Source organism: Mus caroli, chromosome 11 (genome assembly GCF_900094665.2).
Source record: "Mus caroli chromosome 11, CAROLI_EIJ_v1.1, whole genome shotgun sequence".
Lineage (NCBI taxonomy): Eukaryota > Metazoa > Chordata > Mammalia > Rodentia > Muridae > Mus > Mus caroli.
The window spans coordinates 57,036,566-57,052,779 of NC_034580.1; the positions used below are offsets into that span (position 1 = coordinate 57,036,566).

At 46.2% G+C, this 16,214-nt stretch overlaps 1 protein-coding gene and 1 pseudogene across 7 annotated transcripts in view; one reads left to right on the forward strand and one right to left on the reverse strand.

Moving 5' to 3' along the window:
• Specc1 (sperm antigen with calponin homology and coiled-coil domains 1) overlaps positions 1–10,601 on the forward strand; it is a 264,901-nt gene extending 254,300 nt beyond the window's left edge. For all 7 annotated transcript variants that reach the window (XM_029483987.1, XM_029483988.1, XM_029483986.1 and 4 more), the window contains one exon: positions 6,899–10,601. In XM_029483987.1, the coding sequence (XP_029339847.1) occupies positions 6,899–6,988 (90 nt within the window). In that variant the 3' untranslated portion in view covers positions 6,989–10,601. The remainder of the gene's footprint in view (positions 1–6,898) is intronic.
• Positions 10,602–14,433: 3,832 nt separating this feature from the next.
• On the reverse strand, positions 14,434–14,847 carry LOC110305312 (annotated as a pseudogene).
• Positions 14,848–16,214: the final 1,367 nt, after the last annotated feature.

A 16,214-nucleotide genomic window follows, 5' to 3' on the forward strand; every position in this document is an offset into this window, starting at 1 on the left:
CGGAGGCCAGCCTAGACCACATGAAACCCTGTGGGTTTAAGAAACAGTACTGAGTGGTAACCAATCTAGAATCAATCTATGGGCTTCGTATGTACAACAACAGCAAAAATCTGATTTCAGCAACTGCTAATCGCCTTTCTATTCTTGAAACTAAATTGAAACTTCTTATATAATCTTTCAACAGAACTTGGCCAAAGGTTGTTAATTACTATTGCCACTTTTGATTGGGTGTAATTTAGAAATGACAAAGGTACCAGGCAGTTGTCATGCACACCGTTAATCCCAGCAGTCAGGAGGCAGAGGCAGGTGAATCTCTGTAGTTCAAGGCCAGTTTGGTCTCCAAAGCAAGAAACCTTGTCTCAGAAAAACTAAAAAAAAAACAAACAACAACAACAACAAAACCAGCCAAATATAACCCAGTGCATTGTGCATGTGTGTGTAGCCAGGCTGGCTTTGGTATCACTGTGTAGAATGATCTTGAATTTCTGACCCTCTTGCCTCTACTTCCCAAGTGCTGTGTTTTGAGGCATGTACCACACCTTGATTGGCCCAAGTTCTTTGATGTTGTTTTAAAGTACCTACAAGCAGGGGTGGAGGGAACCAATCAGGAAAATGAAGACTGGGATAGCAGTGAGTTACAAGAGCACAGCTCCCAGGGGTGGGAGGAGTCAGAGAATGAGAAGGGAAAGGGGCTGTGGACCAAGCAGTCCTGTGGGTGCTGACGACCGGTGTGAATCTGATGAAGAACGGACAGTGTTGTAGAAATAACACTATTCTTCAAGGGTTAGATATAATTATTTTCTCTAAACCTTCCTCAAAAAGTAGAACACTATTTAAGAAATAGAAGCCAGCTGAAGAGGGGGCTCAGCACTTGAGGGTTCTACTGTTGCAGTGGACCGGAATTTGGTTCCCAGCAACCATGTTGGACAGCTCACAACTGTCCATAACTTCAGTTCCAAGGAATCTGATCTGATACCCGCCTGTTTTGGCCTCGGCAGTCACTGCACCACTGTCCAGAAGCCCACACTCAAACACATAAGTACACCTAATTTAAAATAATATAAATAAGTCTTAGGTAAAACAGATAAGCAAGATCCCTTCGGAGTGAAGCTCTGTAGTGTGTAGTGTGCTCAACCACCGTGAAACAGACACCTTAAGTGCACACCGCAGTCCTACAGAAAGAATGGGCAGATGCTCTTGGCACCACTGTCATTACTGCAGAGCCACCGTGCTGTGTCCTCCAGGACTGACAGACTGTTGCTTGGTGAGGGTTCACTGTGGCCTTAGTCATTTAGTCCAGGACACGCTGCTCACTCAGGACATGTGCAGGATAGTCACTGCCCAAGACGAAACTCCCCAAAGCAAGAACTCCAAGAGACTTCCCCTTGGTCTTTCTAAACATCCGTGAGTCCGGTAAGTGATGTCAGTTGCTTTTTATAAGTTTTACCGTCTTAATTACTTTAAGTGGTGTGAAGCACCTTCACTTTGTGGTGCAATACTTGCCACCCTCCCCCTGTAGAACTCTTATCTTGCAAAATTGAAACTCTGAGTCTGTTAAACATTAATCCCTCAGCCTGGTGGCCACTGTTCTTTTCTTAGACTCTGAGAAATCACCTATTTTAGATACCCTGTGTAGGTATATTTACTGTACCATTTCTGTCTCGTGTTTGGCTTATGTGACATAGTATAAGGGCCTCAAAACTCATCTTTAGAAGCTCCTCCCGCTTAAGGTAAATCACAGTTCTGCCACATGCTGCTCATCCCTTCATCCATTACTGGACACTAGGGTACCACTCTAGTTTGGCTCTGAGAGAAAATGCTTCTGTGAGCCTGGATGCACAGGTACCTTCTCTTTTTATTACTGAAGGCCCTGAGAACAGTGCCAGGCCATAGACTGTCAGTAGCCAGTATGTGTGAGCAGATGAATAAAATATGACACATTTCTGGTGGATCTTTTAAAAGATTCATTTATTTTTATTTTATGTATATGAGTATTTTGCCTGCGTGTGTGTGTGTGTGTGTGTATACCACATACATGCCAGGTGCCCTGTGGGTGCTGGGAACGTAACCGAGATCCTCTGGAAGAGCAGCCACAGATGATCCATCTCTCCAGCCCCTGTGGTATATTTCTAATGTTCTTGATTAAGTTCATTACCATCAAGGTACTAAGATTCTTAACCAGTATTTTCAAAGTCAAATTCATTTTCATTCTGGCTGGGGAATTTTTGTGTTCCATTTTATTCTGTCTGCTGTAGCCCACTAATTAGGTCCTTAAGCCATGATAATCCATCCCTAAATTATTGACACCAAACCACATGGGAGAAGCATATTTTTGCTTCAGAGTTAACATACTGGTACAAGTATCTCGCACACACGTGAAGGAATATCACTGAAGTCACCTCTTCTCTTGAATGACCGACTAACCAATGCCTTTAGCAAAAAGCCCCCCTGATAAAGGCCTGCCTTAGCATTAAGCAGGGGAAGAAAATATCTTCTAAATTTAATTCTACCTGGAGCTCCTTTTTATTTCCTGTTCAAAAAATGCTTCCATTCACATGTGTGGTAGCAGAAACAGATGCAGACAGAACACCCATAATATACAATACAACAACAACAAAAGTACCTCCAGTATCTTCCTCTTGTCAGGAACTGCCCCGTGAGCCAGAAAGACGGCTCAGGGGTAAAGGTACTTGCCACCAAGCCTGATGACCCGAGTTCAATCATTGGAATCTACATGATAGAAGGAACAAGTTGTTCTCTGCCCTCCACAGGTATTCCATGAGATGCACATGTAAAACACACACACACACACACACACACAGAGTGAATGAATATCTTCTAACAGATCATACCAATTACTCATAAATGACACGACCATTTTATTTTGTGTTAGAGTGCTTTGTCCCCTGCCTGTGGCAATTGTCATGCTTAGATCTGTCTGTTCTTATAGCACCTGTCTCCTTTGAGTGTTTTGCTTTGTTTTGGGAATGAGTCTTTAAGAAGGAGTTCACTGCATAGCCAAGGCTGTCCTTGAACTCCTGAACCTCCTGCCTAACTCTCCAGAGTGCTGAGATCAGGACTGCATGACCACAGCCCTCTCTGTTGTTTTAACGTGAGTTTCTCTGTTGGAACACTATGCTGGGCAGTTCTCTTTGTTGCTGGCCAGTCATCTTCCTAGGTCTGGTGTCTTTGTTTCTTTCTAAATCTGATTGTTGTCTTATTGTTGAATTTTAAAAGGTGTGTGTGTGTGTGTGTGTGTGTGTGTGTGTGTGTGTCTGTGTGTGTGTGTTTGTGTGTGTATGTGTGTGTGTGTATGCGTGTGTGCCTGTGTGTGTGTATGTGAGTGTGTGTGTGTTGTGTGTGTGTTGCTGGATACAAGTCCTTATTATACTTGATTTTCAGATATTTCCTCTCAGTCTGAGAGTTATCTTTTCATTCTTTTAACAAATCTTTCTGAGAGTAAGGTTTCTTAATTCTGACCCAGTTTATCAGTTGTTTCTTTCATGGTCAAGCTTTGATGTAGTTAAAAGATCATCACCCAACCCAGGTCACAAACTCAGATTTGCTCTTGTATTTTTTTTCTAGAGCTTTCAAAAGTCTTCCTTGTAGTCCCTGATTGGTTTTTATGTGAGCTGTGATGTATGCATTAATTTGCTTGTTTGTGTGTTTGTTTTATGTATGACCATTCAGTCCAGTCCCAGGTATGAGAACACTGTAATCCTACTCTTCCCAGAGCTGAAATATCCCCACTTTGTTGTTCTTCTAGACTGTTTGGTATTTTTTTATATTCATAAATTTTAGAACATTAGTTAATATCTACCAAAAATTAAGATTTACTGGGATTTTTATTGGAATTATATGTATATATCAAACTGGGAATAATTAATAATCTTACAATGTTATCATTTAACTCATAAACACATAATTCATGTCCACTCATTGAGGTATTTGGTCTCTACAGCTAGAATGTGTGTATATAATGTTAGATGTGAGCTTTAAAACTACAGATTGAAGAGCCGGGCGTGGTGGCGCACGCCTTTAATCCCAGCACTCGGGAGGCAGAGGCAGGTGGATTTCTGAGTTTGAGGCCAGTCTGGTCTACAAAGTGAGTTCCAGGACAGCCAGGGCTACACAGAGAAACCCTGTCTCGAAAAACCAAAAAAAAAAAAAAAAATCCCAGTTTTTCCTTTCTGGCACGAAGGAAGGTGACTGAGGTCTGTGGGACAGTGTCATGGACTCTTGTTAACCTTGGGTGTAGAGTTGTTTTTCAGTTTCTACAATCCAGACATCTGCAAAGCTGGCTTTATCATTTCCTTTGTAGTTTGCGTGCCTTTTTATTTCTTTTTCATGCCTTATTATATTAGCTAAATTTTCAAGGACTGTATTATGCATGACAAATAAGAGGGTCCGTCTTTGTCTTATTCTTGATTTGAGGGAAGAACATTGTCTTACCCAGTTACATACGATGCTAGCTGCTGTGTTTGGGGTATATATGTTACACATATGTATGTTACACATACCCTATCTTGTGTAAAGTAAGTCAACGTCCCCTTTGTTTTCAGAGAATCTTTTTACCGTGAACGCATTCTGAAGCTTGTTGGCCATGGTTTTTTCTCAGTGTTACTATGATGAATTACATTGACTCAAAGGCATCAAACCAGTGAGGCTTTGCAAAGCCTCACTGAATTATGATATATTTTACTTTATAGATGAATGAATTCAGTTTACTAATTTTTTTCAATTTTTTTCAATTTCAGTAGTTTTGTGTCTATTTATCTGAGAAATTGATTTAAAGGTGGTTTTTGTTTGTTTGTTTTTGTTTGTTTTTGCAGTGTCTGATAGTAGGTTAATCTGACTTCACAAGATGAGTTGAGAAATGTTTCCTCATCTTCTGTTCTTTGAGACTAAAGAAAAATGGTACTAGTTCTTCCACATATGTTTGGTAGAATCATATGGACCCGGGTTTGGGCAGTTAACCATTACATTAGTTTAAGCAAATATTGCAATTGTACAATATTGTACAAAACAATTCTTTAGAGGTTTTCAGATATGATGTTAATAATGTATCAAAATATTTTTGATTCAGTAATTGCTGGTATGAAGTGTTCTTAGTGAAACTGTGACTAGTGACTCTGTACTCTGAAGTTTTCTGGAACTGAACACACTTTCCTTTACAGCAGAGCTTCACAACTTAGGGGTCATGACTCCTTTGGCAAACCTCTATCTCCAAAAATACTTACAATTCTTTAAATTAGCAGAATCACATTTATGAAGTAGCAATAAAATAAGTTTATGGTTGGGGGTCGCCACAACATGAAGGGTATTGAAGGGTCACAGCATCAGGAAGGGTGAGAAACACTGCTTGTCTACACAGAGGAAAGCTTGCTGTCTCTCTAGAGTTGTAGGCATAGTCAGAGCTCCTCTGCCTGCAGTCAGCACAGTTCCTAGCCTGTGTCCGTGCTGTCATTAGCAACTCCTGCTTCAAGACTTTATTTTTCTAGTTCTAAAAACTGTTCTGGGCAGAACTGTGTAGAAGGCCCCACTTGTTCCCTTTGTACCCTTCCCCATAGATGGTGACATGCTGATGGTTTCAGCGTGACTAAAGAGCAAAGCAGGAGGGAAATGCTCAGATGTTGAGTCAGTGGCTGATGGACAGCTGTGTGTCACGGCCTGGAGCAGATGTGCTCAGCTCAGCCTCTTTCCCCATTGTCTCTGTTTCTGGCTTATGTTGTGTTACACACACAAAAGACTACACATCCAGTCCACAGTTAATAATTAAACATGGGCTGAGAGCCTGGCAGAGTGGCCGCCCCTGCACCCAGCCTACTCACCTGTCTCATCACGGTTTGGCCTGGCCTCGTACATGCTTGTTCAGTGAACTTGAAGAATGAGCCCCCAAAAGGAATAAATTAATAAAATTAGATAACTAGCTTCCCCCTCCCCAATTACTGAACTAGCAGAAAGAGAGGAAGGAAGGAAGGAAGGAAGGAAGGAAGGAAGGAAGGAAGGAAGGAAGGAAGGAAGGAAAGAAGGAAAGAAGGAAAGAAGGAAAGAAGGAAAGAAATGTGAGAGTCAGATATTAAATTAGTAAGGCACCTGGTTGAAATTGACTCAAGGCATCTGACCAGCGCTCCAGGAAGTAACTTGACTGAAAGAGATAACACTACCCATGTAAAGTGCAATTCTGGAAGCAAAGGGAAACTACAGAAGTGCACACTCACTCAAGTACAGCAGTGTGGGAGAATGTCCATTGGAAAGGCACGGAATCGTGAGGACATGTCCACTGTGGGAGCCTAGAAAACTGGACTTACATTCATATGCGCCACTGCTGCTTCCTCCTCCTCCTCTTCCTCTTCCTCCTCCTTCTCCTCTTCCTCCTCCCTCCTCCTTCCTTCTTCTCTCTCACCTCCTTCTCCTCCTTCTTCATCTGTTTTGTTTTGTTGGTTTGGGTTTTGGTTGTTTTGGGTTTTAGTTTTTAACACAGAGTTTCTTTGTGTAGACCTGGCTGTCCTGGAACTCTCTGTGTAGATCAGACTAGCTTGTTACTCCCCCTGCCTCTGCCTCCCTGGAACTAAAGTGCTGGGATTAAAGGTGTGTTCCACCACCATCTGCTTCAACGATTTTCTAGAGTAAAAGTCTGGGTGACTGTAAAGAGTTATAATGGTGTTTAAAGATGAAAACATTAGGAATTATGTCTTTGGTCTTTGGAAGGGACACACCTACCAGGCAAGCTGCTGAAGAGCCTAACTTAGCACTTTAGCATGGCTTGTGTGTGCCTGTACCTTGACTCCCGGTGGTAGAGGGTTTCTGGTCTGTACCAACCCTGACCTGTATCAGAGTCCCTTTTGTAAAAAGAGGTTTGAGACATCCCTTTGCTGACTGTTTCTTTCCCTCGCAGGAGCTCAGTGAGATGCTGTACACGGACCGGCCTGACTGGCAGAGTGTGATGCAGTATGTGGCCCAGATCTACAAGTACTTTGAGACATAAACAGACCCACTGGCTGCCGCTTGACCTCAAGTTAGTCCTGGACGCGCCTGCTCACCGTCCATCACACCTGCTATGCCCACCATCTCACCACCTGGATTTCCAAGGAAGGCTCAAGCCAAGTGGGCCAGCACTCCATCGAGAGGCAGAGCTGCCTCTTCCATGCCCCACCATGCGGACCAGAGGCAAACATGCCTGGAGCCTATGTTCAGGAATCCTTGCTCCCAGTGGGAAGTTTCTAGAGAGGCAGGCCCCACTCCTCACACACTGGGTCTCCAAACCCAGGCTCTCTTCTGTGAGATTCCAGTGTTGCCAGTCCCTTGTCCAGCCCACACGTGGTCTACGTGCTGACAACAGCCCTTCACTCTCCATGTCTCTTCTCCTTCCCCCCTTCACTAACACTGCTCTGGTCTTGCTTCAGTCAAAACTCTGTCCTTAGCAACTACCTGCCCCAAAATAAAGCAGCACCCCACAGAACAGAAAAACAAATGCAGCTTTTGCCTCTTAGCCACCTAGCAGCCCACTGACTAGGGAAATAGTTTGCTCAGCTCTGTGTAACTGAGGACTTAATTACACTGCGTAGGTCTCACTGTCCCCATTTGATTCCTCAAGTGTGCAAAGGAGCTTTTGGTGCCTTGCTGATGGTCCACGGGAGGCCAGCTGGCGTGCACATGAACCACACAGCCTGAGTACAGGGCTGGTGTCTTGGCTGATGGAACCATGACCGTTGTCCACATCACCTTCTGCCCTGCTATTTATTTACAATCCCGTTCACACACACATCTGCCTAATATGTGGGACTCAACAGAAGTCCCTGACGCGTGTGAAGCAGCCTGTGCTGGTGAGCTCCTTGCACATTTGAACAGTCCAACAGGGTGGGAAGGCAGAAATAGAAACTGTGTTTTAGTTCCAGACAGAGTTGGTCCTTAGCACTTGTTGGGCCTTATACATTTGCCTAATGATAAAAGCTATGAGAACAGTCACACTTTCCCCTGATATCCTGCTGTTTCTCTGAGAAACACCGCACCTTCTCCCCCCTACCCCCTACCCCTGACTGCGGGGCTCATTGGCTCTAGAGTCTAGGGGCTTCTTGCTATTTTTCTCCGTCAAATAAGTGTGCACTTCATAGCAAATGAGGGTGCCCCTTTCTCAGCTCATTGGCTCTAGAGTCTAGGGGCTTCTTGCTATTTTTCTCCGTCAAATAAGTGTGCACTTCATAGCAAATGAGGGTGCCCCTTTCTTAGACAGTTGGGTGTGCACAAACACCCATTATTGTTCTAAGTGCCAAATAGCCCTGTGCTGGTCCTTTGAGAAAGGACCATGTTCACAGCCACCCCTGAGAATAACCGCCATAGTTCTAGTGAATCTCTGCCTGCTTATCTGAGCCACCCTGCTGGCCCGGTCTGTATCCTTGGAGGACCTGGGTTCTGTCCCTCCCTCCAGTCCATCCCTCTGATGGGTGGCAGCTGGGTGCAGCAGCACTGATTCTCAAACTGTTGTAGCCTCTTGGGGCCACAGGCTCCACCTTCAGGCTCTATCTGTAGTTCTTGGCTGTGGCTCCATCCAGTTCCCCTGGGACTCCTAGCAACTGCATGCCTGACCCTCCAATCAGGTGAGTCAGAATAACTGGAACCTAGCAAAGATGGAGTCTGCAGATTCTCACAGTTCTCCAGAACTGGTGGACAGCCATGCAGAGGGGCAGGACACTCCCCACCCCCGCAGCCCCCTGTGCTCCCCACAGGAGCTCCTGAGCAGTAGTCAGCTGTGAAATGGGCCCCTTCATCTCCAGGTGGAAGTCGAGGGCTCAGAACCTCCTTTCTGATGAATGTGTTGCTCAGAACGCTAGGACGTGTGCTGCGTCAGCACTGGCTGTGTTGATGTGATTGAGGACAGCCTCACTGTCCCTGGGCTTCTGCTCTGCCCAGCGGGGAAAGGGAAGTGCTGTCCCACACATCTGGGTGCTGGTTCCCCACGGGTGATCTCCAGCTGTGTAGGAGAGGCCACAGTTAAGGCTTGTAGTTCAGTCTGTCTCTGGCTCTTGTCAGGGTGCTGTCTAGACATTTAGGAGCTCTCAGCAGAGCAGGCTCCATGCCAGTCTCTGAACACCTTACAGTTCCTTGTAAGTGGAGGCACTTTGGGGCCCAGCCTCCCTGTGATTGGAACCCAGTTTGCCTAAGACTGGCCAGCCACATGTTCTTGTCTTTATTTTCCTTTGGCTTTCTCCTGATTACTACACTTCTTGCCAGGGATGTAGAAGAGAAATGAGATCATTCCCAGTAGAAGCAGGTACTGCTGGTGATGGGGGTGAGGCAGAGGGCAGGCAGATAGCGCTCTGCTCTGGATCTCTGACATAGTACCACATTGCTGCATGTGGAGGTTCAGGGTCTGGGAGGAGCTCGGGTACAAAAGGGAATATGGAAAACTGACCAGCTAAGACTACCAGCACAGCCGGTGCCTTACATTTTCTCTGGTTTTATTGGGGTGCTTGGGGGTGGGTTTGTTTGTTTATTTGTTTGCTTTGTGTTGGGGATTTTATGAAACAGAATCTCATGGCTGGTCTTGAATGCCTGATCTTCCTGACTCTGCCTCCCAGGTGCTGAGATTAGACACCATGCCTGGCTTTGGTACTTTGTGGTTTTGCTGTGGTTTTGTTTGTCTTGTGCTTCTTTACTAACTATCATTTGGAGGCTGTCAAAGGCCTCCATGGCCGTGTGTTTCCCCTCTGCCCTCAGCTAAGCACAAGAGAGGCCTGCAGAATGTAAGACCCTGAGAAGTTAAACCATGTGGGGAAGTCCGTGGTTTTCTGTGCTGAGTGGTGTCTGAGCTGATGACAGGTGACAGTGCTGAGGCCACGCCCACAGGTACAGGGTCCGAGGAACGGCCCTCTCCTCAGTCCCTTCTCACTTTAGCATCCGAGTTTGTCCTTAGTTCTCATTCTTCATCCAGTTGTTCCTCAGCTTTTGTAGGGCATCTAGAATTCAAGCCGTGGCTGGGAGAGAGAAAGTCATGTCCTGCCAAGCATGGTGCCCCTGCCTATGACTTCAGCTATTCTGGAGATGGAAGCAGGAGAATCAGTTGAGCCTGGGGATTTGGTACTAGTCTGGCAAAAGAGACCCTGAGAGGGAGTGGGGCTGCCCCAAAGCAGTCGGCCTTCTAGCAGTAATGACTATCTGGAGTATTCTCTTCCCATCTCCCACGAGCACCAGACACATGCCAGTCTCACTGGCCAGTGGGAATGGAGAACTGAGACCCTTGGGGACAAACCCACTCACCAAATCTAGCAGTTTCTAAGTATCCCAGTTAGAGATGTACCACGACCAACACAAATGAAAGCGGGAGCCCCCAGCCATCTGAAGAGAAGCGTTTCCAGCACCCGCTTAAGGCCCTGGGCATCTAGCCCTCTGATGGAGGTTGGAGTTCTGGGACACCCTGAGTGGCTCACTGACCATCACTACATTAGTTGAATACACTTGATACATTGTGGCCTCCTTTCTGTCAAGAGCACCAAGCACTGCCCAAGTGTGACATACTACTCGAGGAGAACAGAGCTCATAATGGAAGTGCAAGGTGTGCCGCTGTGTAGTATTTCTAATAAATACATTTTGTTTCTGCCTCAGTTCTTTCACCTGGTGACATTTATCCACATTTTTTTTCAAAGCACCAAACTTGCTTTGAGTCCGCTGACAGCCAGCATCGCCCTGCATGCTCCCGGTCCCTTCCCAGTCTCCCCTGCAGCTCTTCTACAGGTCGTGCCTCTGCCCTCCCCATCTGCAGCTGTCTTGCTGTGAATATAAGCTGTCAGATGAATTCCAGCACCAGGATGCTACCAAGCTGTGCAAATGTCCTTAAGATAGGAAGTGGGCTGCCTGGACCCCAGAAAACACACAGAGTGTTGTAGAAAGTTATGACAAACTTAAAGAGGCAAGTAAATAAAAATATATAATTAGTAGAGATGCCAGTGGCACCTGGAAGCCACAGACAAGAAAGGCCACCCTAGAATCTTCATTCCTATTTCCTCTCAAGTGAGCCCCACAGCCTGCCCTTCTCCTGAGGGCCTCTGCAACTGCTCAGGGTAACAGTCGCTGATACGACTTAACAAACATTGTTGCCAGCCTCAGGGCTACCACTTCCCTCTCAGTCTAAAGGGACAGGAAAAGTTGTGCCAAGAGATACCCAGTCTTGTTTGCTCCACATCTGATTGTCCTGTGCCATCCTGAGTGCCAGTTGCCTTGGGCTGTGTACACGTGTGCATCTGTGCATCCCTGCTGGCTCATGCATGTGCATAGTGGGCCTTTCACAGCTGCCCAGTGTCTCCCCACTTGGGAACTATCTCCATAGCTGCTGGCTTTTGAGGCTTATCACACAGGTTCTATCCTATGAGCCTGGCTGTCTACATGAATGAAGCAAGTACCATCCGTAGGCATCCCATGAGTGGGCCACCTTTGCACATGCACTTTACAGGAAGGGTAAACTGGTTTTGAAGTGGCCACCTGGTAGCACTGAACCCCAGGGCATCTTCCTTTCCGACCCCAGATTTCCCGTACAGCTATCTCGGGTGGTTTCTGTTGTCACAACACATCCAATCCTGCAAACCGCGTACTTTATAAAGAATAGAGGTTTGCTTACCATCAGCTCTGAAGTATGGACCCTCCAAGAGCCCAGCACTGGTGTCTGGAAAGGTATTCTTGCCCCAGCATGACTTGGCAGAGGCCATGAGGAAACAGAGGAAGCATGCTGGCCCTTGTCCTTCCCTTGTGAAATCAATGATACCATGGGGAGCCTGGCCCTCATGACTCATACCCAGTTACCGCCAAAAAAAACCATTAAGCTTCTAGCACATGAACTTTGGGGAGATACATTCAAGCCATAGCTTCGGTGGCAACAGCTCGGGCTTAGCTGAGTTAAATGAGAGGCTCCTAGCAGCCCTGTGTACAGATCCCTGGGCCCATGGCCACGTTTCTTCTGCAGGTGCGAAGGGCTTTGCTCTCAGGCTGTATAAACTTCTATCTGAGCTCCATGAGGGCCAAGTGTAGACTTCTGTGCTCATGATGCCAAACCTAATAAGTGGTGATTATATAGATCGCTTGATGAATTGGTCCAGCTGCCAATTACTTGCCTTCTGACTTGGAGATTAGTTCTAGGAATGAATACCACAGCATCCAGCCTGTGGTCCAGCTTGTGAATGGTCTGTTCCAGCGTTTGGCGGCTTAATGGTGAGTGGGAAAGGCTTGGAGAAGAACTTGAAACCTGACCTCCCCGAGGCCTTCATCTTTCCCTTTCCTTACTGGTATTATATACTGGTCTCGTGAATGAAAAGACCTAACACATTCCCCCTCGGAGTCTTCTGGGATCTTTAAATGAATTCGCTTTAGCTTATTTCACCTGCTTCAGTAAGATATTTCTATATCATGGAGAAAAAAAAAAAGACCATAAATAGATTTGCCTAGAACACTTTAGAAGGTTGGCCAGTGGGTCTGTGAACCTTCCCATTTGTCCATCTGGGCCGCTATTTATATCCCTCCTTAGTGTGGCCATTTCCCTTGTATCTGAAAAATGAGACAGAACTGACAGTGGGACATGGGAAAAGTTTTCCTGCTACACGTGACCTCGGAGGGCTTGGCCGCCATTCAAGAAGGCTGATCCTGGAAAACATCTGGCTGGAGATGGACCTCGTCCTAAGAAAGGCAAAGCCTCACCACCCAGAGCCTCCAAACAGGCAACAGGGATGAGAACTCACTGTGACATTGAAGATGTGTTATTCCGACTGCCGAGGCCTTTCAGACCTGCCTGCTGTGCCCACAGATCCAGTTGCTTTTGTTGAGGGAAGGGGAAGAAGAGGCCTGTCTTTTGGCCTGCCTTTGTTGTCTACAGCCATGGGCCCAAAGTGAGAGCATGGTGGTTTTGTCCCTCTCAGAAATCCTGTGGGTGGCTCAGTGTTGGGTCAGTCGGCCCTGAGTGTGATATCAGTATTTACAGCTTTGAGGTATAACACAGCTGTTCCTGCAAATCATCTAATATTTAGCCCATCTGGGCAAGCGTTGGATAAGCCCACTTGAAGGAATTTGTAGATATTTGCAGCAGAATCTCTAACAAAGGAGAATGCCAAGCTTCTACCCTGACTTCTAACCCAGCCTTCTTAGGGCCAAGTTTAGGTCTTTAAAGCCCAAAGAAACACTTATTCTCCATTTTTCTCTTAGGCTGGAGTCCAGGGAGCTCACCACTCACAGACTGTTAGGCTGCTGGTCTTTGTAGCCATTGTTTGTTGCTGGTGTAACAAATTACTACAATGATTGCTGTCTTATGGTTAGAGAGTTTAGATACCAATCTACGCAAGATTTGCTGAATGCCATACTTTGGGTCTTGAATATTTCTCAATGGGTTAAAGACATGTTCAGCAACCTCTTTAAGAGGTGAGGCCTAGTGGGAGGAAGTTAAGTCCCTTGGGGTGTATCCTTCAGAGAGATAGTGATACCCTGGCCCCTTTTTCTGTTGTGTTTCCGATGCTATGAGGTAGGCAAGCCTCCTGCACCGCATACTTTTGCCGTGATGTGCTGAACCACCCACCATAGGGCCAAGGGACTGGATGAAACCCTCTGAGACCTTTCTTCCTTTTAAGTTTATTTTCTTAAGTATTTTGTTATAGCTGTGGAAAGCTGCCTGACACCTGGAACTAAAACAACCTCAGTAGGTAGGGTGACCTTCCCTTGGGGAGGCCCTAAGTGACAATCTGTTTTCTTGCCTTCCCCAGCTTCCCACATTCATAAATCATGACCTCTTTCTTGGTCTTAAAGCCAATGTGTACTGAAGCTTCTGGCCATCCCTTTAAGACCAAAAGCATGTCTTTTCATGGCATGTGTTTAGTAGTCTAGAAAAATCTTACTGAAGAACGTCACCAAATTCTTTTTGCTGTTCCTGGCTCATCTTCCCCCTGGCTCTCTGCAGCTAGGGAAACTCTGATTTTAGAGTCATGTAGGTAGAGCGGGGCTATCCAGGTACTGTATTAATGATTCTCCCCATCCCACAACCCTACTTACCTTCACCACATCTACAGTCTCTCACCATGTGCGAAGCATCTGTGTGCAATGCATACCACAGTCATTGCTCTGTCTCTTCTCATTAACAGTGGTAAAATCTTGTTTTCCTAGTTATAGTTGCCAAGCTATATGAGAGCTCCCTAGAAAAACAGGACCAGGGCGAAATAGATATGGATTGGGATTGTAAAGAAACTAGCCCTTGTGATTACAGAGGGTAGCAAGTCCCACACTCTGCCACCAGCAAGCTGGAGACCCAAGAAGGCCTAAAAGCCGAGACAGCGGTGCAGACTCTAGTCCAAAGTTCTTGGCCATCCCTTTTAAGACCAAACCTTTTTTCTTTTTTTTTTACTGCTCCAGTCGATGGAAGGGAACTTTATTTGGTCCTGGGGTCACAGGCCAGGTATGACCCCAGATTTATTTGACCTTCTTCTTGGGGCGCAGGTTGTTGGTATGGCCGCACTTCTTCTTGGGGCAGTTGACTGCACAAGGGTGCAGGCGTGCTTAGCACTTGTGGCAGATCATCTTGTCACAGTTGTACTTCTGGGCAAGCTGANGAAGGGACAGCTCAATGATGCCACCGCGCAGACGCGGCATCAGGTGCAAGGTGGACTCTTTCTGGATGTTGTAGTCGGACAGGGTGCGGCCATCCTCCAGCTGTTTGCCCGCTAATATCAGCCTCTGCTGGTCAGGTGGGATGCCTTCCTTGTCTTGGATCTTGGCCTTGACATTCTCGATGGTGTCACTGGGCTCGACCTCAAGAGTGATGGTCTTGCCCATCAGGGTCTTTACGAAGATCTGCATGTTGGCGTCTGCCGCTTGGCCGCCTCGTTGAAGAGCAAGACCAAACCTTTTTATGGCATATGTTTAGTAGTCTAGAAAAACCCAGGAGCACCAAAGGCAGGTCATGGATGTCCAAGCTCAACGTGGAGAGATTTGACGACCTTCCTCTGGCTTTTTAATACCATTCAGTTCCTTACCCACACTGGGTAGCCATTGGGTGCTATTGTGCTCACTCTACCAATCCAAGTGCCCCTTTGGATTGGGCATTCCAGAAACGCTCTCCGAGGTACACTAAGAAATATTGTCTTACTATCATGTCCCAATAAAGGTAAAGTTGATACATAGAGTTAACCATCACACAAACAGAGGAGCCAGGGGGCTCCACTATCAGGGTTCTCCATCCTTCCTGTGCCCCAACTCTTTTCCTAGAAGAGCTTTCCTCAGCTCAGCTGCCAGCTGGTGGTTTCCATTTCCTAGGCCAACATGTGCCCATCCCTGACCAAGCAGCTAGAGTAAGATAAATGTGGTCCCTACTTAAGAGTAAGCCATGTTCATGCATCCTAGAACTGACTTCCTCCAAAGGCATTCCTCCGTAGTAATGATGTGTTTTCTGGGATGGAATTTAGCTTCCTAAACAACTTTCCTCCATGGGACTGGAGCCTGTATAACTAGCTAAAATGTCAACACTTGGGAGTGAGCAAGTGACTGATCTGAATGGCTCAGGGCCCCGGTGAGCATGGGTAATACTAGACCATTTGACAAATAAGCGAACAGAGGCATACAAAAGCTAAATAATTTGTTTACAGTAACTTAGCTTGGAGGAAGCAAAGCAGAAGGTTAAACCTAAGCCAGCTGATACCAAAGCCTGCACTTCCGGCCACTGCCATATTCCACCATCGTTAGGTACCTGTGGTGAAGGAAGCCTGTACTGGAGGTGGTAATTGGCCCTCAGTTGATGCTTTGTGATGCCTTTGCTGTGACTTACTAGGAAACAGCTGAATTCCTACCCAGTGACGGCTAGAGGACTGAGTTCTCACATTAAGATCTTAGACATATCTTTAACCAGGTGTGTGTGTGTGTGTGTGTGTGTGTGTGTGTGTGTGTGTTTGAAATCCTAGTGGCAGACTAAACAAGGCTCATGGGCTTGTGTCCCAAATCCTCAGCACAGCTCAAATGCCTTTCTCTACCATGAATGCCTTTCTCTACATGACGGATCCTTCAGCCCCTTGGGTTCTGTCACATTGACCAAGACAGATCACATGCCCTAACTTAATCAATCATTGGCAAAAGAAACAGCAGTCTGTGCTTCTCTGTTACCTGACTTGTGCTGGGGGTCGATGGAGCCCATCTGTCAGACACAGGTTCCCACTGAGCAGAATCCTTTTGTTAACTTGGAATGGTCTGTGGTACTCAGG